At 34.4% G+C, this 27469-nt stretch overlaps 1 protein-coding gene across 1 annotated transcript; it reads left to right on the forward strand.

The window, feature by feature from the left end:
* The first annotated feature begins 1681 nt into the window (after positions 1-1681).
* Positions 1682-13998, forward strand: LOC149773083 (acetylcholinesterase-like). Its single transcript, XM_089946871.1, has 2 exons — positions 1682-3768; positions 11519-13998. Exons 1-2 carry the CDS (start codon positions 2234-2236, stop codon positions 11922-11924), a joined length of 1941 nt encoding a protein of 646 aa, XP_089802997.1. The 5' UTR covers positions 1682-2233; the 3' UTR covers positions 11925-13998.
* Positions 13999-27469: the final 13471 nt, after the last annotated feature.

A 27469-nucleotide genomic window follows, 5' to 3' on the forward strand; every position in this document is an offset into this window, starting at 1 on the left:
ATTTATATATGCAAATATGCTGTGAACTTGCACAAATACATATTTTCATGTGAACTTATGTTTACATACATACATACATACATACATACATACATACATACATACATACACACACATACATACATACATACATACATACACAAAAAACACACACACATACATGCGGAACTATTTTATCTCGGTAGCAGCAATCGCTTGCACCGATTGCTAGTCATGCTTGTTGTCTGAATAGTATCATGTATATAGATAGGATAGCAATATAATTTGTTTCCAGTTAATACCTGATCGTTATCTTTTCAGTTGCTAGTCCCTACAACTTCATTCTTTTAATTTTATGCTGATAGTTGTTTCATTTTTTTGGAAGCCATCTTCCGTTCATTTTGCTTCAGATTTGACCACACGTGTTCATATTGTATTGTGTACATTAAGTTATCAAACTGGAAGAAGATAAAAACGATTTTAAAACCCTCATAAGCACACCTTTTATTGTTTTTTTCAATATGTTGCTTAATGCGTCCATTTTCTATATCCTTTTCACATTTTTATGTTCGTAAAATATAACTTCAGTGATGATCAAATTTCACATAACTTTTAATATGGAAAATATACTATAGCTATCTTTCTTGATTGAGGACTTACTTTAATATTTTGGATACTTTAAAAACTTTTAGTATCATTAGGTTGTATTCAGTATAAGGTAGCTGAATATTGAATGCAAGAATTCATTTTAATTAAATTCATTGTCGTTATTAAAAATTGCCTGAAGATAAAGGCAAGAGATGTGATATTTATTATTTTATAATTTTGTTTTAAAACTGCAATTAAAATTTGGTAAGAATATATCGTGCATTGATTGAAAAGAGACATAATAAACAGTTGTCATTGTAAAATGTCTCAGGTAGAGCACTGAGACATACAAACGAAAGCCACAATAACGTGTCGATTCCTCTCTCTCTCTCTCTCTCTCGTTCAGCATTATTAAATTATTTGCCAGTCTTTGATTTAATCATATGAATAACAATAAAAATTTGGCCATGGATCTTTCTCTCTACTCTCTTTCTGCCTGTCTTCCTGTCTGTCACAGAGTTTCAGGTACACACATATTATCAAGATGAGCGTAATTTGATATGCTATTCACAGAGGAAAAATAGAAAACAAGGCAAAATGATAACAAAATCTTAACATTTGTGTTAGTTTTTAAGCTCTTTTTTTATACTAATTCAGTAATTTGTTTATTCAACTATTTCGTCTAAAACGGGATTTGTCAACTAGCTAGGCCTATAACTGTGGAAAGAAAGAAGCCAATCGTTAATAATCCTAATGGGTGAATTACCTAACCCAATTCTGAGCATGGCGCATATCTTGAACTAAAAGTAAGGACACTAATACAGCTGAGAGTAAAAAATGTCAAGTCATGGTCAACGTAAATTAGAACAAAATGGTTTGCGTACAGTTAATTTAACTTTACATCAAATATATTGACCAACACATGTGGGGTTCAAAAGGTCCACGGATAGCCACTGTAAAATAAACAGGGAAAATAGTTCTGTAAAATAACTTTGGTAACGCGTCAAATAACGGCAAAGAAAACTTCCAAAAAGTTTGATGATATGTAAATGTACTTTATATATAGTGAACTGAATGGCTGAAAGTTTAATTTTAAAATGACCCAAATAAAGAGGGCTTGTTGTTTTACATTTCCGTAAAATATGTATACAAAGTTGGAATTTATTTCAATAAGCAAATGGTCGGATGACTGGCATGGTTGACAAATAACTAACAACCACCAATCAGTAACATTTTAGCTGGCCTTAAGGCACCAACTCAAAGCAAATTAGCCAGTTTACGACTATTGGCCTCCAGTGTTAATCTGTATTGTATTGATCGTTACGTGCTGATACGAAGAGGCAAAGAATACGCCACTGCTTCATATCGTCTGATTTCCTTGTGATAAACACGTATAGCGTTCATGCAGACGAGTCTTTGATGAGTTTAATCACAACGGTACATCTGACGACAGTGAGACCAACTATGTATTAACCGTGGAATACTGAAATTGATTTCCTTATTAGACTGGTGGAATATTATAAATAATTTATTGAAACAACCCTTATTTACACACGAAGCTCTCGATTCATCTAAGTTAGCCCTGTGAGTTACGTTGTCACAAATGTACAATCGTACAGGTAAATCTTCAAAACATTGGATGCAAACCTGATTGCTATTTGGCACAATGGATGCGACTTTACGTGGATGTTTTCTTGCTTTTGCAAGTTTACATCTGGTACGCGCCGCATATAATGATATAGTACTTAACACGACTATTGGCATAATTCATGGTCTTGTAGAAAATGTCACAAGAAATGGATCCGAGCACCAGGTGGTGAAATTTCTAGGAATTCCATATGCCGAGGCTCCAACAGGAGAAAATAGGTTTAAGAAACCCGTCCGACTTGAAAGCTTGGCTTCACCTTACCACGCTACGACAATGAAGTCAGCATGCTGGCAGGTGGAAAGCATCGAGAGAAGAAAAATGGTTGACCAGTCGGAAGACTGCTTATATCTCAACATCTATATACCCGGTACCTTCAAGACCAAACAAATCAAAAATTACCCAGTGATGGTTTATATCCACGGAGACAGTTTTGTCGCCGGGGCGGCAAATTTCTACAGTGGAGATATTTTAGCGTCATTTTATGACGTAGTAATTGTGACATTTAATTATCGGTTGTCACTGTTCGGTTTTCTAAGTACAGAGGATGAAACTATTCCAGGAAATTACGGACTCTGGGACCAGCAAATGGCAATAATGTGGGTACATGAGAATATTGACGAATTTGGAGGTAACCCAGATGAGATTACGCTTATGGGATCATCTGCTGGTGGTGCAAGTGCGTTACTTCAAGCATTGTATGCTGGTAATGATGGACTGTTTCGAAGAGTTATATCCCTTAGTGGATCTCCACTGGCACATTGGGCAACGTTGCACCAGTCAAAACTCGAAGATCCGTATGTCACACTCAACTGTACTGACCCAACGTATGAGAGCTTATTGGACTGTCTTCAAACCTTGAAGGAAGAAGATCTTGTTCAAGCGATGAACAAGCTAGAACCCTCCTTGTTTCTTCCCACAGGTGATGAAGAGTTCTTACCACAACCTCTAGCAGCTCTGATTGAAGGTACATATCCAGAGAGTGTTCTGTTCTCTGAAGTTGATTTCCTAACGGGCGTGAACAATCTGGACGGTCTACTGTTCTTGCAACGGAAACTGCCAGACATACTTGGCATCCCGAATTTCTCTTCGTCAGATTGTATCGTGTCAAGAGACCAGTTTCAAAGTAAGATAATTCCATTTATTCTGGAAAGTGAATATGGTTTCGTTTCAGAGGCTATGAGATCCTCGACTATTTTACAGTATACCAACTGGCAAGATCCAGAAAATAATAATACAAGAAGAAATAACTTAGTTAACCTTTCAACAGACTATAACTTCTTGGTGCCTGCAGTTAAAATAGCCAACCAGCATGTTGTTTACAGCACAATGGCAAAAACGTTTTTCTACGAATTCAGACTACGCCCTTCTACTGATACTTTAAGCCCAGCTTGGGTTCTCGGAGCTGTTCATGGTGTGGAAGCGGATTTTATCTTCGGTTTTAGTCCAGAAATGGGAAAGTGGAAAAATACGTCTGATGATTTAAAACCAACGGATGAAGAGAAGTCTTTAGCAAATCATATTGCTACTGCATTTACCAACTTCGCGAAAACTGGGTAAGAAATTCTCTCTCTCTGTCTCACACACACACACACACACACACACACTCTCACACACACACAGATATATATATATATATATATATATATATATATATATATATATATATATATATATATATATATATATATATATATATATATATATATATATATATTCTTATGTTACGTGTTTAGGCTCTAATTAAAAGTAACATAAGAAAAAGTGAAAACAAGCTTTGTAAAATTTAACATAATTTATTTCCCTAGGAAAACACTGTAAAAATGAAAAAATAAGAGCTTACGGTTTTAAGAATCAAATCCAAAATAAATTCAGTATAATCCACGAATTAAATTTTAGAAGTCCTGGTAATGTTCCAATGAATTTTGAGTTCGAGTCCCGACGAAAATCCAAAATGGAAGGATATGACGTTTAATGTAGTCAGTATTGTGCTGTTGTGTCTACTTTTGTTTGTTGATTCACAAACAATAATATTCCGGTGTTTGTCCAAGAATTCTGTATGAGCACTCAAATATTTCCAGGAAAAAGAATTAATCTTTTAGAATCCAAATAGTTTGAATAAAAATTAAAATGTTAACTCCAAACTGGTTAAAACGACACACTTTCCAGTGTCCAAGGTAGTAAAAGCCTAAACTGAGAAAAATCTCTCTAAACATCACTAAATAAATCTTACTACTGCACAATTTTGGAAAACACAGACTTGCGAAATAGGGCTATTTACAATCTAAAATCATGTACTCCTAGTATGACCTTGATAAAAACCAATAATTTTACACCAACAATAAAAAAAAACGAGAAAATTGTTTACTTCACTCAGTGATTTCTGAATCAAGGTCGGGAACTAACTCAAAAATAGAAAGTGTTTCTATTATTAGGTGTTTATGGAATGAGTCAGGTCAAACTGAAATTTCTGGAATATATCGAATTCCTAGTAAACAAAATTACATTAATTTGACATGTACGGAAATTAAAAATAAAAATATTAAACTTACAAACAGACAATTAAATTAAATCAAATATACATAGCAATATATATATATATATATATATATATATATATATATATATATATATATATATATATATATATATATATATATATATATATATATATATATATATATATATATATCCTTTAAGTTCATCGTCTAATTCATTTTTTAACGCAACAGAAACATAGTCACATACAATAAAGGAAAATATTAAAGCAATACATCAAAAACATAGCAAAATACGCATGGTTTGTTAAATTCAAAAGTGTGACGGAGCACGAACGACGAGCTCTAGCCCAGGGGGTTCAAACTCTTTCCCGATTGCCCCTGCATTTGCTTAAACTAACAAAAAAACGCAACAGGCCAGTCGTTATATTTATAGTATAAATTACAACATCACATTGTCGGTATATTTTGCCTATAGTGTGTGCAGTTTCATACTTTTGATATTATAACATGTGAACATATCACTTTATGTCATTCTGATTGGTCCAAATAAGTTCATGAAATTATTGTACAGTATTCTCTTTATGATTGGCTGAAATCATGGGACAACCTTTTTAACCTCACCCTGTGGAATGTTTTGTTTTCAATGAACATTTTGTCGGCCATTTTTCAACTCGACTTGCGAAAGGAAATTGAGGAAAAATTATCTTGGCTGTCTGAATATGGACAATTTATCCCCGCATGAGTTTGTTTTGTCATGTATGACAATATCGTCATAAGAAAAATGGCATGGCGTAAAACTCCAAGAAAGGAATAACAGCAAGAAGTAAAACTAAAGGGTATTGCTCATTTGATAGGGAATGATGTAGGGGCAGTGTTATCTGTAACATAGAATCCACTCTATATACATGCGTGGTTCAAATGTTAACTTACAGAAGTAAATAAATTCACCTCTGTTCACAGAAGAATGTGGACATAAATTGGTCTCCCAACTGACAGAACTTTATCCAACCACATCATATTTACGTAGTAAATGTGTGATACACATCCGACTCTTCTGTACAGTCTACTGTTCCAAATCAAATACTGCATATATCCGGTCTCAAATACATTACAGTAAAGATGGGAATTTCTGCATCGAGTAATCTATTTCACATGAAAATCGCAACACTGTAATGTTTAGTTTTGAAAGTGACATGTTAGGGTAAGCGTGTACTCTAGGGATACTGTGTACCGTATCCGACAATGTGACGTCACCCACATTGACCATTCTGTTTTGAAAAGTGATTTTGTCGTTATAAAATGTTCTTTTTATTCGGATGGACGTTTGTTCTTTGATTTATAGTTTGTAAAACAAAAGTACAAACTACTTTTACTTGTTCAACTTTGTTTGGGACTATATTTTATGCACAACAAAAGAAAGGTGCACCGTCTGTCAAATTGAATGAAGTTATTCATTCTTCTTTCTATCTAAATAATTTCCACTGAAATTAAAAACTATGTAATAAAAAGATTCTCAAATGGGTAATGATTTAATATTAAATTAATGAAACTCGTTAAATAACGTCCAGCATTTGCTGTCCAAGGCTCACATAAGCTTGGCATTATTCAACTCGTTTCATAAATTCAGTATTAAATCATTACCCATTTGAGATCCTCTGTAAGTGAATAATGTCACCAATTAGCAAACAAATACACGAAAATAATTATACTCAATCGGAACGTGCAGTTCCAATATTTAAGTAACCCTGAAGTAAAAGACACTGGAACGGACCCGATTCTGTAAAACTGTTACAGATGAACTTACCTGAATAATAACACGAGAATGATGGTTATATTTCAGTATTATGGTTCCCTGGCAATATCGTACTTGAACACGTCCTAATAATATATGGCGTATGTTAGCACTCATAAAGTGTTTAGCACTACAAATTAAAGCCAAATTCCTCAACTGTATATAAACTGTTGTTTCATGTGCATTGCTAAATTAATTTTTAAGTGTGATTACGATAGTGCCATAATTTTCTTATTGTAAATGATGACAACAAAATCCTACGATAGAACTAGCTACGTTTACCTATTCTATCGCAGATATACTCTTGACACATTTGCTGGGCTCAAGAGGAGTGCAACGAAACGTCCAGTGTCTCTTTTTCGCAATCTTGAAGATGACATAGATTTCGTTGATGCAGAGTTACTCTGTTAAATTCAAAATTTTTTAAGGCAGCGATCGAAGTGAATCAGGAGCGTAATATGAAAACAACATTGTCGGTATCAAGTTATAATGTCTGGTTGGTATTTAAATTTGGTCAAAGGCATTTACATCTGATAAAATAATTAAAAAAACATTTAAAATTAAATGTGGTAATTTGTAGATCTCAGCCATATAATCTAATACTTTAGAAATTTACTGAGTGCATTTGATGATGAAGATAGTGAAATATGCATGATCAACTTTGAAAGCAAGATGACTAAGACATTGTAGTATGTAGTAAGAATTGCCTATTTGATATGCATGATGAAGAAAGAATTGCCTATATAAAGTACAGTATGAAAGAAGAACTACCTATTTGATATACAGCATGAAAGAAGAATTGCCTATTTTATGTGCAGTGTGTAGTAAGAAGTGCCTATTTGATGTACAGTATGCAAGAAGAATTGCCTATTGCATTTGCAGTATGTTGTAAGAATTGAATTTTTGATATGCAGAATGAAGGAATAATTGCCTATTTGAAGTATATTATGAAAGAAGAATTGTCTATTTGATATGCAGTATGGAGGAAGATTTGCCCCTATTTGATATGCAGTATGTATTAAGAATTGTCTATTCGATGGGGGTGAATGCATAGATTAGTATGCGACTAAATTTACAGCACATCTGGAATATCTCATGAACTTTTCAAGGAAATTTTGAAAATGATTAAATGAAAACGATAGAATTTAAAGACAATACTGTTTTGTTTAACTTAGCAAACGGCGATTTAAAGCTTGAAGCAACTGCAACAGAGTTAACAATGAAAAGGGAAATTTTACGTTAATATGAGACCATTCACAGACCGGAAAGAAGATAATAAGTGTTTTCAGTTGTTTAAAATAACAACATTTATGGCAGATAACATCTAAAGACAATCCCTGATACCGATTTATTTTCATGGATTGTTTTTCTTCTTTAATGATTGGAAGAAAATCGTTATAAACACTTTAAGTTATTGAAAGGAAACATGATTCTAGAATGATCACGTGGTACCGTCGAGCATGAATTTGTTGTTAAATGCCTAATATGTGATTTTGTTCTAATTAGGGGTGAAAAAGTAAATTATCTCCAAAGGTTTCAGAGGTCAACACCAAAATGGTACCCAAGAGGAAATATAATAATGTGAGTACAGTCGACATTGTGTTCAATTAAAGTAATTAAAGATGTTACAGAAGAAGCAAACAGAAGGAAAATGTATGAAATGTACCCCATCTTCATAACCATAGAGTTGAAAAACATGCAAAACGTAAATGATTCCGAGTTAGTCTATCAGATTATGAACAAACACAAGGTAGAAATCTCATTATTCTTGATACAATCATGCCGACACTTTAACGTCATAAATTTCTTGCAAAAAGGGTACACTGAATTACACAATAAACAATGCATGTGTTCTAGACAGAATTGTTATATTGTAAACTTTTAACGTATCACAAGAAGAAGGCAAGGAATTGTCGTAAAGGATTTTCTACAGTATTAACCATGATCAAGTGAGATGGAAAGCTTTTTTGTGCCAAAAATGGATGAAGTAAAATCCAGTACATCTTTTCAATGTTAGAAAAAGAATTTGAAGATATGCCAAGTTTTTCGTGGAACTTACATGTTGATGTCTAGTCATAATTATAATTATACTCTACGATTTTAGAGAACTTATCTAGTCGTAATCATAATTATACTCTACGATTTAATAGGACTTGTCTAGTCGTAATTATACTCTACGATTTAATAGGACTTGTCTAGTCGTAATTATACTCTACGATTTAATAGGACTGGTCTAGTCGTAATTATACTCTACGATTTAATAGGACTGGTCTAGTCGTAATTATACTCTACGATTTTATAGAACTTGTGAAGTCGTAATTATAGGTGTACTCTACGATTTTAGAGAACTTATCTAGTCGTAATCATAATTATACTCTACGATTTTAGAGAACTTATCTAGTCGTAATCATATTTATACTCTACGATTTTATAGGACTTGTCTAGTCGTAATTATACTTTACGATTTTAGAGAAATTGTCTTGTCATAACCATAATTGTACTCTACGATTTTACAGAACTTGTCTAGATTTATTAAGATTTAATATTTTAAAAAATATTGATTGAGAATATCCTTGGTATTGATTTGTAATATTTTACTCGAGTAATTTTGCACCAATGGCAATTTATTTGGCTTTTAATCCTGGAGTACAGAAGGTATAGAATTATAAGCGATGTGCCCTGATTGTCCACCAATTTTCATGGGGGGTTGGGGGTGGAAATGCAAATGGGAATTTCAGTGATTCTTCTTTCTATGTTGTTGTGGTCGTAGATCGAAAGAGATGAGAGATTAAGGTGTCGTTCTGGCTTCCTTAAGCGGCGGTGTCACTCTAGCGATATATGTTACATCGCTAATATGTGCAAAGAGGTGGATCGAACTGGAAAACAGGAAGTCGAGGTTTAAGTGTACGGCAATTCTTCTTTTAAAATTAAACAAATTACACTAGATAAAGAAGACAAATTGCACCACATAATTCATTTAAAATATAAAATAAAATATTGCATCTACTTAAAGCTAACCAACTTCACACTGTTCTATGATTTCCGTATTTCAGGATTGAAAGTCAAAGAAACTGCCAGTGGTACAAAAATGCTGGAGTAAAATATTAAAAATAAATATCAAGGATATTATCAATTAAATCTTAAGTCTCAACTAGAATATTATTATCTGCAATTTCGAAGATATTTTATTTCTAAATAAATTATTTGTAGCAGAAGTTTGTAGCAAACCATTTCTACAAAACCCAAGCTGATAATTTTAAATTAACACAAATTCTAAATAAATTTAAACAATCCAAGAGACACTATATTCAAAAAGTCATATTACATAGTACTATTGCTACTGCTGCTGCTACTACTACTACTACTACTACTACTAATAATAATAATAATACTAATAATAATAATAAAAATATGTCACAAGCCTTCCAAATAAATAATATCTAAACGTATTTCACAGAAAAATCATTAACTAATTACATTACTCTTACCTGGAAAGCAGGAAGTCGTGCTCTAAGTGTACGGCAGCAATTCTTGAGGAAGCCGTGGGGATAGAGTATTATATAGTAGAATTCTATTTTGCGAGACTTCAGCTTTGCCATAATAGGGCATGCCTTACAATCTCCAGCTTCACTTTATCCTTGGATCACGCATGATCCTCATGCTTCAGTGGTACGTGGTTTCTTCAGAACCGCTCTTGTACATTCAGACCCTGATTAGCTTTTGTTTACACTAATGTCTATGAGTTCGTAAAATGATAGCTTGTAATTGGATATAGTTTATTCGATACATATGTTGTTTTATAATGAAGATGGCGTAGAACCACAATATACAATGAATAAATGAATTCCAAAAATCGTACTTTTATTAAAGTTATATGAATTCAAATTACAACCTCAAAATTCATACATTCGAAAAATTTATAAACATTACCATTGTAATAATTCCATTCAGAACCTGACTAGCATTTGCTAACATCGATGTCTGGGAATTTGTAAATTATAGCTTGTAATGGATATAGTTTATTAGATAGATATGTTGTCTTATAATGAAGCTGGAGTAGAACCACAATATACAATGAATAATAGCCTCTACTTGTTTTACAATACATAGCTGTAGTACTGACGGCTTTGTTGTACAATCAGTTAAATACAGAAATTCTAACAATTATTTTCTTTCTTATATGAATGTAAATTACAATTCCAAAAATCATACTATTATTAAGATTACTTTAATTCAAATTACAACTTTATAAATCATACATTCTAAAAGTCCTAAAAATTACATTGTAACATATTTAAGAATGATTATTATGGGATGAGTTGTTAGATTCTAGGTCTTAAACTATGTAACAGAAAGAAGCGAAACCATCAAGTTTAGTAAAAATCAGCAAACAATTTCTTTCTTTAAGTTACAAAGTAAAATTTTAAGAGGCCCATACAATATTGTGAATATTATACCAAAAAATACTAAATGTCAGATCGCGAGTCCAAAGGTAAAGATTGTTTTCATGAATTCCATGATGTACTATAATGATGCAGTCCATAATGTATTTGAATGCATCTAAATAATTCCAAAATAATTTGTTTATCTTTAGTCAGTGAGCACTAACTGCTTCCAGTGAAAGATTTGATAAATAGTTCTTCTCGAATTATATCTGAACACAACTGCAAACTCGGATCAACGATTCCCATAGGCTGATATCAAATAGAAATGAATTATTTGTTTATCAAGTCCCGTATATTTACAAATTTGACTTGACCCAGAAACAATAGATGTTCTGGAATGTATAGTGGAAAACTCCACTAAATTGAAAACAAAACATTTTCTTAACTGCTTACATTTATGACAAAGGTGCGATTGAGAAAAGCTCCATCCACAACCCTCAATCATGGACAAAACTTGCACACACACACACACACACACGCGATATATATATATATATATATATATATATATATATAAGAAAGGAGAAAGCTAGAAAATGGATCATCAATGTTCATGTTTCCTCCACAGGGATCCTAACAGACCGGCTGCTCTACCAGTAATGTGGTCAGAATATACTCGAGAAAGCATGGATTACATTGTTCTGAACACGGCAATGACGGAAGATAATGCAAAGACACGCATGGCTGGAAGTAGAGTTGCATTTTGGGTAGAATTGCTGCCATCTTTAGAGGAACATGCTTTAGCTACATCTCCGTCATGTCCCACAGCTCCACTGCCTCCATTTCCAAAATCAAACTGTTCCGACAGATGCGAAGTTGAATTCAGCAGAAGATTTAAGGTTAACAGTTCAACAGCGGAGAATATTATCATTGGTCTAATTATAGGATCGTGTGTTCTATTATTTAGCGTAATTTTTTCATTTGTATACGTTTGCCTATGTTTTAGGAAATCAGAGAGAAGTTACGTACTGTAATAAGTTTGTATGTATGTCAGAGCTTTCATTTCCTTTGTTTTACCAATATATAGCCGTAGTTTCAGTCATTGATCCAGTAAGAAATCTGCTACTTCAACCTGTTATACGTTTGACTATAAACTAAAAAGACAATTTTAGCATTTGTGACTAACGGATACATTTCGTCTCATGAGTGAAAATTAGTTTTTCACCCACTCGATGAAATATATTCGTTATTCACTCGTTTTGCTTGTTCGTGTCTCTTACACTGCCATGGTGGATAAGTAAGAAAGACTGCCAATAGATTCCTGTGGGTCGGTGGTTCTTACCGGGTTTTTCCTTCGCCATTTATACAGGTCGCCATGCATCGTGTGCTGAAATAAAGCGTTAAACCCACAGCAACACTTTTTCCAAGCAAATATCTTCTCTGTATTTTCGCAGTTTTCTTAAGGATGGGGTGCATTGTAAAAATAATATGGTCATCCAATGAATATTTCACTGACTCTAACACTATTTTTAACAAATAAAATTATTGACATAAATACAATTTTCCAAACGCTGAAAATAATAGTTTGAAATGTTTCATATTAAATTATTACAAATATAATTTTAAATAATACAGATAGACTGCTTTCTCACATTTTACCTCTCCATATTCTCCTTTTCAACTCTGTAAATATTATAGGAAAATAAAAAAAGCAGGATTGAGTATAAAAAAGTGTCCATAATTTCATAACTAAATATGGCTTCTGTTAAATTAAATCCAAACAGGGGATTGATAACATAGCATTTTAAAAACAGAAATGTCTTTATTGTTAGAGGGTTGACGGTTATATGACTTGAAAAGCACACTTTAATTTTCCCAAGTCTGATAGAAGAATCCTTTCTATTTATATTCTCTATTGATCGATATAAACAATCATTTTGTCGATAACACAAAGCCAGATTGCATGTCTGGTGAGAAAGACAAGACATATTCTAATTATCATGGTCTCCAGGCTAGATTTTAAGAATTGTATATTTGAATGAATGGCTCTAAGTGTCACGCAAAACTGTATGTACAGTTGTTTTGCATACGTGACGTCGAAACATATTCAAATAAGGAAGCATCGATACAATCAATAAGTAATGCAATAACACAAATCATTATAAGAGTTGTATTGCTAAACACCACCGTTAAATGAAACCACTACACAATACCTGGAAAAGACTTTTCATAGATAAAGTGAAGGCTGCTAAGTTAAGGTACTGTAATTTTTAATTCAACATAACGTTATTTGCACAGTGTGCCATTAACGATACAGCATTACAAAAATAGATAATGAACAGATATAGTTGCAAGAACGCATACATCCACCACCCACTTGAATGCATGCATACATACATACATACATTTCATTTTTTTATATACTGGCCGCCATGTATAGCCTATCTTGTGCTGAAAAATGGCGTTAAACCCTAGAACAACAACAACAACAAAATCATTTTTTTTAATTATCTTTCCCTCTTTTTCATTGCTATTTCAAGGTAATACCATTTATGTATTACTACAGTGTTTAATCGAAAGGTAACAAATGGTGCTGTCATAAAATAACATCCACAAACTAAACTTGTCTAAAAATTAAATATGTAAGTTGGGGGACGGGGGTATACTGTGCATTCTTTTTCCATTCGTATGCTAGAAATCCTCTATAAATACCATATATTTATTTGTGCTGATTTATGGAATGGGTTTATCAGTGCCGGCGGTACAAGTTTACAGAATACAGGAAAATAAGATTTAATTAATATTAAAAAGAAACTGTATTAATTATAATTTTCCGTATTTTATAATTACGTGATTAGATGAAGAGACCAGTACATTGTTCGTTTTCACCGTGCTAAATGTGATGCAGATGGAAGAAAGTGCACTACGGATGGTTGTATGCTAAAATTTCTAAGCTATCGATTTTCAACAAAATGGTATCTTAGCAACAAAGCACATTAATACTTGACCGGTTCAAATCTAATCATTTATGTAGGAAATTTTGCATAACAATGTTGTTGTTTTTTGTGTTTTGTGACAGGGTCTGACATTAAAGGTGTCTACGACTGATATTGGTCTTTTTTTATAAATATCCTGATTTTAGATTAGATTTCATTATCAAGTAAAAATAAAGCTTATTTATTGTTGATTTAAGGAAAAGGGTTCTTTTCCCAGTAAATTTTCAGTTTCAATGTTTTATCTCATAATAAACTTGAAAAAATGTTGCAGCACATAAACAGTGACAGATATAAAATAAAGGAGATAATATGGAGACAAAATAATTGGGTATTAAAAAGCTGTTGAATTTAATACATCGTAGCTTTGTGTCATTCTTTATTATGTATAAAATTTAACTTAATATCTTCGATTTGTTACGCTGTGGCCGCGGAGCGACAATACTTGATGCTTCGTTACAGTGGCGCTTTCACCGTTTCTCAGCGCCTGCGCCCAATGCCCATCATCTTAGTGAATATTGATGTTTGTTTAGTTGTGTGTGTGTGTGATTTGTAGCATGATGCCCCACCCAGTCACATTATCCTGACACCAGGCCGACCAGTCCTAACACTAACCTCTTGGGGACCCGAGTGGCCGAGTGGTCTAAAACGCTCTCCGTTACGGATCACTGCCATCTCATCTCTGTCTGCGTGGGTCTGAGTCTCGGATTCGGCTAATGTGGGTATGTGAGAAAGCTTGCCAGTAGATTCTCGTGGGTCGGTGGTTCTTTCCGGGATTTTCCCGAGTTCTTCCGCCACCATTATTACTGGCCGCCATGTATAGCCTATCGTGTGCTGAAAGATGACGTTAAACCCCACAAAAACAACAACAACCAATATGTGTAATACAAGGTATCGAAACTACTAATAAGAAGGTGTAAAGCCTATGACTTTATAATTCAGTCATTGGTTAAACAGTACATCAACGCATGCCAGGCTGTGGCAACGGGAGTAAACTACCTGTCCCTAAAAAACACACTGCGTCAGTTGAACAGGCTTTTCCGACCTGAGTTCGAACCAGCAACTCACTGATTGCGGATCCGACACATCGATCACCGGGTCACCACGGATCACTCGGATGATTTAAAATGACCAAAGGGACGGTAACACTGTTTTAAAAGCAAATTATCTTTATTTTATTTTTGTTATTTTATTTTAGCAGTCAGACGGATACGAAAGAGGTAATTCATATACGTGTCAGAAGGATACAACCTGACTAGTAATAGATTTTTTATGTATCTAAGTAAATAAATATTGTTAAAGATGGAAGGTAAATTAAGAGCAATTATGGAGCAAGACCATGAAAATAAATCCAAATGGTTCCAGCCCTATATAAACTGCGTGAGATATTCTTGTAAATCTGAATGGATTTAGCCTTATATAAACGTGTGAGATATTTGTGTAAATGCGAATAGCGAATGATTTTACTCCTATATAATAATAATAATAATAATAAAAATAATAATGAAGACTTTGTATAGCACATGATCTTTAGAAGCTCTAAGCGCTTTACAACATTAGACAACATCTATAAGATATTAAAAAAAACATAATAATATTATTACAAAAACAAACACCATGAAATTAGAAAAACATTAAAAAAATAAAAATAAAAAACATGCTGAGAATATTTCAGGTAGGAAACATTAATAGGTCTTTAAGTTTGTTCTTGCAGTCGAAATAAGTGAGTTTTGAGATCCCTCTTGAATGTGATCACTGTGTCTTTGTGTCTAAGTTCAGTGGGTAGTTCATTCCACGTTGCTGAGCCTTGGTATACAAATGAACGCTGTCCATATGACTTTGTTTTCATAGTTGAAATAATGAGTATACGATTGTCAGAAGAGGAGCGTAAGTATCTTGCTGGTGTATACACATGGGTGAGAACGGATAGGTATGTTGGACTAGAGTCCGACAGTAAAACGTAGCACAGAGAACACATTTTGTGTTTGATTCTGTATCGAATACATAGCCAGTGTAGGGTACAGAGCAGCGGGGAGGTGTGCTCTGATCGTGGTACTCTAAGTATGATCCGAGCAGCTGTGTTTTGAACTTTTTGAAGTTTCTGGAGTAGATATTGAGATGAACCAGACAGAATTGAGTTACAATAGTCCAGTCTTCAAAGTACTAATGAACACACAAGTGTTTTAGTGGCATCAACTGAAAGATATTTGCGAATTGAGGTGATGCGTCTCAGCTCAAGATATGCAGCCTTGCATATGTTCATGACATGTTGGTGCAATGTGAGAGTAATGTCCAGAGTAACACCTAGGTTTCGTACTGATTGTGCGAATTTAATGTTGGCGTTGCTGATATTTATTGTTTGAGGTAAAGGATGTGAATGAGAAAGTCTTTTGTGTTGTGATCAGAATGGTCTAAGTTTATCATCATTCATCTGCAGCTTGTTCCATGTCATCCATGATTTCACATCAGAAATGCACCTCTCTACACCTTGGATGGTAGCATCAACTTCGGATGGGTGGATAGATTTGTATATTTGGGTGTCATCAGCGTACAACTGGTGAGACACTGGATGATGATCTATGACACTTGAGAGCGACTGAGTGTACACAATGAAGAGAACAGGTCCAAGAACAGACCCCTGTGGAACATCACAACATATATCAACTGGGCTTTAGTGTATTCCTTTTGCAGATACAATTTGTGTCTGTTGACCAAGTAGGACTTGAACCACAGTAAGGCTGTATCATGAATGCCAAATACATACTGGAGACGATGAAGTAATATATCATGGTCTATTGTGTCAAATGCTGCAGACAAATCAAGGAGGGTGAGGACTGTAATCTTTCCGCTATCCAACGCAGAGAGAATGTCATTAACTACTTTTAGAAGACTAGTTTCAGTACAGTGGCAAGGGCGATATGCAGATTGTACATTGCTAAAAAGACTGTTTGAATTTAGATGAGATACAAGCTGGGATAAAATAACCTTTTCTAAGATATTTGAAATGAATGGGAGATTAGAAACTGGGCGGTAGTTCTTTAAATCGTTATGGTCTAGTGTTGGTTTCTTCAGCAGAGGCTTTACAATGGCAGTTTTGAAAAATGATGGGAATTCCCCAGATGAGAGAGAGGTATTAATAACATCAGTTAGTGATGGCAATACTGAATATAAGCACTCAAGCAGCAGTGATGTTGGAATTGGATCAAGTTCACATGACTTTGGTGCACTCTTCATCACGATTGTACGTACGAAATCCACAGAGACAGGTTCAAATGCTGTCAATGGTTGCCGCTCAAAATCTGTATCCCAACTGTATGGTGACGAGTGAATTGAAATTGTGGTGTCAAGCTTATCTCTAATGGTTTGTACTTGTCACATAAGATATTTGCAAACATGTCAGGAAGGACGACTGGAGAGAAGGTAGTTGGAAGTGGTGTTGATTTGTTCCTTGACATTAGATTGTTAGTAATCTCGAAGAGCTCTTTGCAGCTGGAACTTTCCATGATCTTAGTAGTGTAGTGGGCAGATTTCGCTGTATGGACTATATTTGTGACATTCTTCTTAGCGACTTCATAAATTTGCTTATGAATAGTGTGTCAGGTGGAAAGCCAGAGCCTCTCAGCTTTACGGCGGTCTCTTTTAGCAGTGCGAAGCTGGTCCCTAACACTGCCTTACCATGGAGAACACTTTTGAATTGATACTCTGCACTTGGTGGCTGGGGCATGTTTGTCAAGCAATGAACGCAGACAGTTATCGAGTTGTTCTGCGGTAGGAGCTTAGCAAGTTGTTAGGTTAGCTTGAATGTCGTGCATTAGTTTGGTTCTATTTATCATACGGGGGTTGCTCTTAGTAGCAGATAAAGATGGAGGGTTAGGGATGGCATATAATGCAGAAGTGATGCAAGGTCATGGGATACCAGGGAGAACCGTAGAATGTTATCATCAGGTCTATGAAGAATCCAGTCTAAAATGTGACCATGTTTATGGGTGGGTAGGTTAACTGACTGTTTGAGGTTGAAAACCTTAATGGAATCTATGAGTTTTGATGTATTTGAGTTTCCGGGACATTCAAAGTGAAAGTTGAAATCTCCAAGAATAATTAGGTTGCCACCTATCGAATTTCCATAGCCCAGGAGATTCGGAAACTGCTCAAAAAGAGAGAGTCAGCCAGCTTGTTTTTTCTACTAGGAGGAGGTTGGTATAGGCAGAAAAAATGGACTGACCTTTGCTCCAACGTGAGTGTGGTTTGGACTAGTTCAAACTATGTGTGGTTGAAATTGAGTGCTGTGGTGTAGTTAAGACGTTTTATCATGGAGTTCTTTGAGATGACAGCATTTCCACCTCCGCGAGAATTACGGGGGAACGACTTGATGGAGTAACCAGTGGGTGTTAGATCCGCACACTTGGGTTCATCGCCTGATGTTTTTAGCCATGTTTCTGTCAGGAAAAATATGTCAACATTTTGGCCGTTGATAAAATTAACTATTTCTGTTTGCTTTTTAGGTGGTCCTACTGACTTGGCATTGAATAATGCAATGCGTACATGTATTTCTTGGATAGTTGAAACAAAGGTTGACGAATTGATATGGATTTGAATTAAGTTATCTAAATTAAGGGTCGAATTTGTTTTAAATCGTTGAGCTGAAATAAGGAAGGTAACTGGGATTCTTCTTCCTGTTCTACGCCGGCCAGCTTTGAAACGTTTCTTTTTTCGCTTCTGTTTACATTTAAGTAATGATGAATGTAGTCCCAGTTCGTTTAGTCTAGAGCACAATGTAGAGTGGAGAGCCAAGGAGTGATCATTTAAAGCAATTAATGAGGGCCCATCGTAGCATAAATGGGTTGACTGGCGAGTATCACATGATGATGGTTTGTTAAAAAGCAGTGGAGCAAGACAGCTGAGAAAAAGTCTAATTGTTCTCGTTTCCAAAACAAGGAGATGAAGAAACACATACGAATTTAACAGCCAATACATGATGAACACAATAACGAAGATGAAAACAGGCAACAAGAACAAATATCATGAAAACGGCACTAAAAAACAGAACAGCTGCTTCAAGCCGGTTAAGCGATAGCGGCCATCTTGTTTTCCTAAATTAATATAAGCTAATTGCAATTTGTGCACGTCGAAAGGGTTCTAGCCCTATATAAACTGTGCAAGATTTGTGTACATCTGAATGGTTGTAACCCTATGTAGTTCGTGTAAGAGTTGTGCAAGTCGGTGTGATATTTTTAAAAATCTGTGTGGTTCTATCCCTATATCAACTGTAAATATGAACAATAATTGCTTATATAAACCGTGCGAGATGTGTGTAATTCTGAATAGTTCAAGCCCTATATCAACGTACTATATTTGTGTAAGCATGAACTGTTCTGGCCCGATACAAAATTAAGAGATTTGTTTAAATCTAAATGGTTATAGTGCAAGATTTGTGTAAATCTGAAGGGTTCTTTATAAACTGGCTGGCAGTTTTGAGACAATAACAGCACGAGGGATGAACTTGAGCTAGTTTGATCATTGTCTTTCCCAATCGACAGTGCTCTGGCAAATGTGTCAACACAAACAAGTGCTATGATCATTATAATAATAATAATAATAATAAGATAAGAAACATTATATGATTTTAAAAAAAAACACCATAAATAAGAAAACATTAAAAAATATATATATTTTAAAAAAAACATGCTGAGAATATTTAGGGTAGGAAACATTATTAGGTCTTTAAGTCTGTTCTTGCAGTCGAAATAAGTGAGTTCTGTGAGCACTCTTGATTATATCACGTGATATTCGTAAAAAAATATTTACAAATTTACAAAATTGCTAGATAAATAAAAGCAAAGCTTTAAAACTGTTCTCAGCTCGTCATGTGCGATTAATGTTTGAGTACGGCTGATGAAACAAAAGAGCATGCATTAAACAAGATTGTATAGTCTATAATCTATATCAATGAAGAATTTAGTATACAAAGATTTGGTTTCAAATAAGAAGAAACCGAAGTTTTCTCTTCATCATGCTTGCTTCATATTTATCAAACCAGTATTTTCACAAGTATTTGCTCATTTATAACAGAAAACTTTAACCTACATTAAACCCACCACACTCCATTCACAAACAGCGCACAAAACATATCATTCCTGAGCTATCGTGTAACAAATACATAAGTCTCAAATATATAAGCCCTATTAAGTGACATACCAGAGAAACAAATATGCTTATAAACCCTATCCTTCACCCCCATCCTCTTCTCACGCAGTCTAGCTTTACTAATTGCAAAAACTGCTAACTGGATGGAAGTGATAAATATTGATCATCTCATGTATTAGATATAGTGATGGATCCTGAGAGAACTTTTATTTGCCAGGAAGGAAAGTTAAAATCGGTAACTGGCAATGTGCTGTGTGATATGTAACGTAAAGCTGGTTCTCAATCTAGCTGATGGACAATTCTGCATGTGCCGACATCTGAGATAATGAACCGAAAATAGTTTTCCTGGTTTTATACACGAGCGCACCATTAATCTAGCGTATTTTAAAAGTGGATTTGTTACAAGAATGCATCGTAAAAACCAGCTGTAACCAAGAAGATGCAATTTAGACACGACAGTATTCCTTTTGATTGACTAGTTCCCAGTCTTAATTAGACCACCTGCTATCTATTGAAGCATTAAGCTGCCATCGTCGTGATGATTTTTTCTAAGCATACGTGATGATAACGGCGTCTGTTATTGCATCAAAAAGATGGGTTACCGCTTGCATGCACTATACTAACATAATTATGTAGATATGATCACAACACAATTGCTATCGAAGCCTCGTCTTCTTCACGTAAACGACATCGTCTTGATTGCATATGCAAAATAATTATTTCGTCATGTCGACAGCAGATTAATATCAAGTGCCAAACTATTCAGATTTATGACGCGTGTTCCACTGGAGAATGACGTTAGTCGGTAGGCTTCCTCAATTTGTTTTAGAAAATCTCACCTTCATGCGGTAACGGTTGATTGTAAGTTTTAATTATTCATGATGTCTCATTATTAAAACAAGGCGGGGATTCCTTGCTTTCTGTGAAGATGGCAGATAAGTTATCTGCCACCTCACAACAACCAAAGTAGGAAGCAGTGTATGTATGTGTATATGTATGTATGTATGTATGTATGTATGTATGTATGTATGTGTGTCTGTGTGTGCGTGCGTGCGTGCGTGCGTGCGTGTATGTATGTATGTATGTATGTATGTATGTATGTATGTATGCATGTGTTTATTTTGTTGGGAAACATGGGTTTTGCCTGTGATCACAATGCTCCAGCACCTTGCATGGATCTATTTTGTTGGAATACTATTTAAACGCATGACAGTTATCTGCGACCCAATAGGCTCGGTATTACCAATCCGATCTTTTCTCAGGGTCGCAACCTCTACCTAAAATTTTACCCTTTAACATCTATGCTCCGAACTATCGTGCCTACTTGTTAGATCAGACTATCTAATCTCGTGTCAATCGTCCGTGATTTCAACATGGCTCCGGAACCATAAACGGACCTACCGATGAGATCACTCCTTCTCAGTCCACTCTAAACGTTCCTGACACAATTTGGTTTATGATCCTACTAAGACATATCCCCCTTGGATCACTACCTCCAACTCTCAGTACTACTTTATGTCTAGGCCAGTGTATCAACGTATTGTCATTTTGGTCGTCATGATATGTCTGCCATTCTGATACGTTTGGTTTGGTTCGGTGTTTTACGGCACAACAACACAAGTAAATTATTTAATCCAGGGACAACTGAAGTAAAGTGCCTTGCCCAAAAATACACCACGGTAGCCGACCAGGATTGATCCGATTTTTAGGATTTTAACCCACACACCTTCGGTCTCGATTTCTCACGCTAAAAACTGAAACATTGCGGTTCCTCAGTCCGAAAGTGGTTCAATGGTCCACATCACAATGATGTAGGCTACATTCGCGGCCATAAAAAAATAAATTTCGAATGTTTAACCTTACACTGACCAATACAACACTCCTGTTCTGTATTTCTAATACTAAATTACCAATTCACATTCGGAATAAGTATTGGCCATTATAAGATAATACAAACCCTGTGAAATAAACGTTGACATGTTGCGTTAAATCCAAGAGAACGAAGAAGCATAGTGCAACTATTATAGAAAATTTTATGATAAATAAAAATCTTGCACGGCGGAAAACGTAAAAACAAAGTGAGTATTTAGGAGTCTACATGACCAAGTCATCAAGGCATTTGAAGTTATAAAAATGTTACTAAATACCCCAATCAAGAATCAATCAAAATGGTGCTTATAATTACATAATTTCTTAAAACGATTTACGCCTACGTAAGGACATTTATGGGAGGTGTGATTGGGTCTACAATTTTCCGCCAGATTGTCATGCAGCGTGCTGTCAAGGTCCAATATATTTAAAGTTTGCAATCACGTTTTCTGCCCAGCCAATCGCAATGCTTTCGCACCGGCTGCGTGCGGAGGGATTCTCTCTGTTAGGGACTTTGGCGTCAGTTATGTCAATTTGCTTCTGGATTGCGAACGTATTTTGGTATGCGGAGAACTCGCCCCATGGAGAACTCGACCTGGGAGAACTCGCACATTTGAGAACTCGCCCAAACGTATCTGGAGAAGTCGCCCCAGAGTGGTTGGAGAAGTCACCCAAAACTTGTCACCTAGATAACCTTTCTAATATTTTTCTTTGAAATAGATAAGTTATTGATCGCAATTTGAATTGTTCAATTACCTAGCTGAGAATATGTTTCATCCTGGTTTACATTTGCACTGTAATTCAAAGATGTAATGGGAAAAAAAAGAAATAAAGCGAAGATAACAAATTAAGAGAGTTTAAGAAACAGTGTTAAACCTCTCACGAGAAGATTAACTGATACTGACTATATACTGTTAGGCAAAGGCCTAAACTTTTGTCCCAAACCAAAATGTCACAATAAATTTAAATTAGCTGAAGAAATTTTTAATTTTTCTGGACGCCTAAAATTAAAAGAATTTTTTATGATAAAGCATACAATAATTCAGAGAGTAAATCGAATTATTTTCATTCTGTAAAAAATTGGTAATTTTATCATAATTAAATCATCTTTTAAATCATCTAGTGGACGTGATTCATATTTCGATTTATATATATACGCGATCACAAAAAAGATATTAAATGGTAATCATAAAAAGCAATATCATAATAATATTTCTAAGGACGAAATTAAAGTCTTTATGTAATCTAATGAATGACGACAGTATAGTGATTAAAAAGGACGATAAGTCAAACACTATTATTATTACGAATCAAGTAAATTATGTTAAAAGAGTTCAACGTCAATTAAATGGTGAAAAATACTACAAAGATATTAAGGAAGAACAGTAAATAGAAATTAAATAAAAAAATGTCAACATGCATTAATGAGATCGCTGAACATAATAATTCCGTATATGAGGAATTTGATACTTTCCCTCTTAACATACGTACACCTCAATTCTACATATTACCCAAAACTCATACAAATCCTGACCATAATTTACCTTTAAATTATCCAGGACGACCCATTATATCAGGTTGTAATTCATATACTGAAAACCTATCCAAATGCATTGATTGTGTTTACAACCTTTAATGAAATCACTTCCTTCATATATTAAAGATACTACTTCTTTCATTAAAAAGTTGAAGTCTATTCCACAGCTATCTGATTACTCGATCCTGGTTTCATTAGATATAGTATCAACATATATCAACATTCCGCATGCAGCAAGTATTGAAGCGTGTAAATATATTGTAAAAATAATAGCACACTATCTAGTGAAGATATTTGTAAAATAGTTAAACTTATCTTGGAAAATAATTATTTTCAACTTAATAATACGAATTACATGCATATAATGGGTACGTCAATGGGTATTAATATGGCTCCTTCATACTCTTCCCTTTCATGGGTAAATTAGAAAAGGATTTTCTTCAAAACGAAAAGTTTAATCCATCTGTTTGGTTCAGACTTTTAGATGACAGATGTATCATCTGGAACTATTCAACTGAAGAACTGAAAAAATGTAATGATCACCTAAATCATTTCCACCTGACGTTTAAATTTATTCATACTGCATCTAGTACGCCTGTTTCATATTTAGATGTAAATGTAATTTTTAAAAATCATTGATAACACTATCTCTACAAATATTCATATCAAGGAAACTAATATCTACTAATATGTGGAATATTCTTCATTTCATCCCATGTCATCATGTAAACACGGTATACCATATAGCTAGTCCAGTCCAAAAGATACCGACTCATTATTCTCAGATCATTGTCAAATACAAATTTCGTTGAATAAGTTACAAACATATTTCCAAAATAGAAATTGTCCTACACATATAATTAATTATGCGCTGAACAAAGCCCGTAATCTTACTCAACATGAGGCTTTTAACACAGTATAATGTAAAATAGAGAGAGATATAATTCCTTTCACAATACAATATAATTCTTCATTATCTAAAATAGGTCGTATACTTAATAAATATTATAGTCTCCTAAATTTATAAGATAAAACCAGCGTAAAAACGCTTTACAAAATAAACGAATTCTCGTTTACAGATGACCCAAGAGTCTGCAATTTTTTAAAATTAGAACTAAACAAACAGAAAAGAAAAAGAAACAAATTCTAAATGTAGCTAACATATACAGGTGCTCCCTATGTGCAAACATAAGAAAAAGTACTGCTTTCTGTAGTACTAATACAAAAGAGGTATTTTCTCTACGTGATAACAATAACTGCATATCAACTGATGTGATCTATTTGATAACCTGTAAAAATGTAGCATGCAATATGTTGGACAAACACTTCAGCACGTTTCTAAGAAAAAGTTGATAATCAACGCTTTCATATAAAATTTTATAAAAGTTATGAAAGTTATAAAAGTTTTCCTCTAATATTTCAACACACTTCAGGGGGCGCTCACCAGTTATTATGTACTTTTGAGTGAGTGACATATGTAAGGTGAAGTTGTTTGCATTTAAAACATGCACAATGGAGAGAATGTTGGCATACCTCTATGCTACATTAATGTAATGTCGATTATATTCCTATGGATATTGTACTTTTGGAAACTGTACATGATCTAAGCTCACTGCTAACTAAAATGACTGCTCCCTTGTGCTAAAAAATATCAGCCTCAATAATTAGTCTAAAGTACACAATCCATAGCAGCTATTAAAATAGGGAAAATCAATTTTTCCAGACTAGAAAATACCAGCTTATGAAAGTGCAATGAATGAATTAACAAATACATAAAATGTAAAAAAATGTTATCGGCACAATCAGGCTCGATCTCTGTCGTACGCAAAATGAAAGCAGAGAACCATAAACCTTTATGTAGATGTACTTCCCGTTGTCTCTTGCATAAATTCATTTCATCAACATATGTGCCTAAGATGGCTTTGTCAGTCTATTGTCCTTGGTTCACTGATAAAATACTTTCGAGCATGATTACCAAACGACTCGTGTTTGTTTTCTTTCAATTGGTTCCGTACCACTAGTTTGTGTTTTCCAGCTGGTTCCGTACCACTGGGCTGTGTTTTTAGACAGCTGGTTCCGTACCACTGGATTTTATGTTAGCCTCCCGTTTCCCATTTAGTTCCGTACCACTGGAATTTATGATTACCAGTTGATTGCGTATCAATCAATCAAAATGGTGCTTATTATTACATAATTTTATAAATACCTATATACAGAGAGCAATCTCGGTTCTCCAGAAAGAAATTATCTTTATTGTGATATTAAACGCTACTATGATATTAAACGCTATGTCTATGATTTAGATTTAGTTCAGTGAAATGAGTTACAAGTGAAAAATACCAAACTCTTCTTCTAGGAAATCGTCGTGGAATCAGGTATAGGAGTTGATCTATTTGTTCTGACGTCCATTACATACCGTAGTATTTATAGGTTACTGCAATCGAATGGGAAAATATGAACGAGTTTTTTTTGGATGGAATACTGCACGACCTTGGGAGTGGAGTATATCTATCCGACAAAACGAGTTCATATTTTCCCATACAAATGCAGTAACCTTTTTATTATATGCTCATTTTTTAAATTCTACCTAAGGCTTAATAATATAAACAAAATACACTACAAGAAACAACGTAAATGAATGTATGCCGTATTCGAAACTAAATATACAAGCGCATATTCATCATTACACAACACCAACATTATTACTGCGCACATAACTCCGCCCAGATAAATTTGAACTTAGTCGCGCGCTCGTCATAACTTTCGAAAGAAAATGGCGTATCTATTTAAAACTGAAATTTGGAATCATATTGTGAATGAATGTGCATTGCAACAACTTTTCCATTTGATCTGGAATGAATAGATTTTTGGTAATTTTTTTCTTTCGATTCTACGAAATTTTGTGATTATGGACTGGATTTGTATGTGATAATTTCACAAGAAATACGGGGGATTGAATAAGCTAGAGAGAAGCGTGCTGACATCTGCAAATGTGTTTCTGTTTCTGTCATTGAATGTTTGAAATCATAACGTGGGGAAAATATGAAGTTTTTCTATTGCAATTATATATAAAAAAAACTCAATGGAATTTAATGCTCATTCCATTGTGAGTGCAGTAAGGAGAATGTAACTGCACCTGCCATCGAAATTACAGTACAATTTCGAAATGTGTGATCAAAATTGAGAACCTATGACATGGCTCATGTAATTCGGATTTGCAGAACTAAGAAAGTACATTTTGAGGAAATTCAGGATGCAAAACTGTATGTATATATTTTTGTCATTCTTATCACCAGCTAAAGAAGACAGTATATGACTTGTCACTTGTATGTTTTTTGTAAAGACATTTTCTTTCGTCTGTTGTATACTATAGCTAACCTAAATCCGAAACATTGTATCAACGCGGAATGCGCAAAGGCATCTGGTATGTAGCAGTCCACGCAACATCAGTTTTAGTTCATTCAGAAACAAATTTAAACAACCACAACGTAAAGCGCCTGTTACGCGAGTGTACATGATTTGTTTACAAATTAAACATGATGGCGTCTGCGTCCAGTGTTTGTTTACAATAGAAAGAAATATGAGACCCTAGCTGAAATCTTTAATAGCGCATGTCTCTAAATACTGGTTTTTCAGCAGCATTTATAGTACCTGTTGTAAACAAAATAGCTGCCGAATCGTCGACAACCATTACCCATTTTAATGTATCAAAAATACACATCAAGTTCACAAAAGAAAGACACTAATATCTTTATACCACATACTATAATCAATGGCATCATAAAACAAATTATCAAACCAAAAGTCAACCAAATGAAAGAAGAAAATTTATATACGAAAATATGTTTCTATATTTGAAAGAACGCGGACTCACACTACTCGTTTCACGTGGCTTACGTTGCGCATAATATTAGCCAATCAACATAAAGCTAGTCCGCACTTATACACGCAGCATGGTTGATACTGTTGGGAGAAGAATCGATCTACTATTGGTGATTTTGAGAAATAGTCATACTGGGGGGAAATGGCCGCTTGT

Source organism: Sinohyriopsis cumingii, unplaced genomic scaffold (assembly GCF_028554795.1).
Source record: "Sinohyriopsis cumingii isolate HCF-2022 unplaced genomic scaffold, ASM2855479v2 utg000913l, whole genome shotgun sequence".
NCBI lineage: Eukaryota > Metazoa > Mollusca > Bivalvia > Unionida > Unionidae > Sinohyriopsis > Sinohyriopsis cumingii.

Coding starts and splice junctions, on each gene's coding strand:
- LOC149773083 (XM_089946871.1), top strand. CDS start 2,234: ATGGATGCGACTTTACGTGGATGTTTTCTTGCTTTTGCAAGTTTACAT. Junction 3,769..11,518: donor ACCAACTTCGCGAAAACTGG/GTAAGAAATTCT, acceptor TTTCCTCCACAG/GGATCCTAACAGACCGGCTG.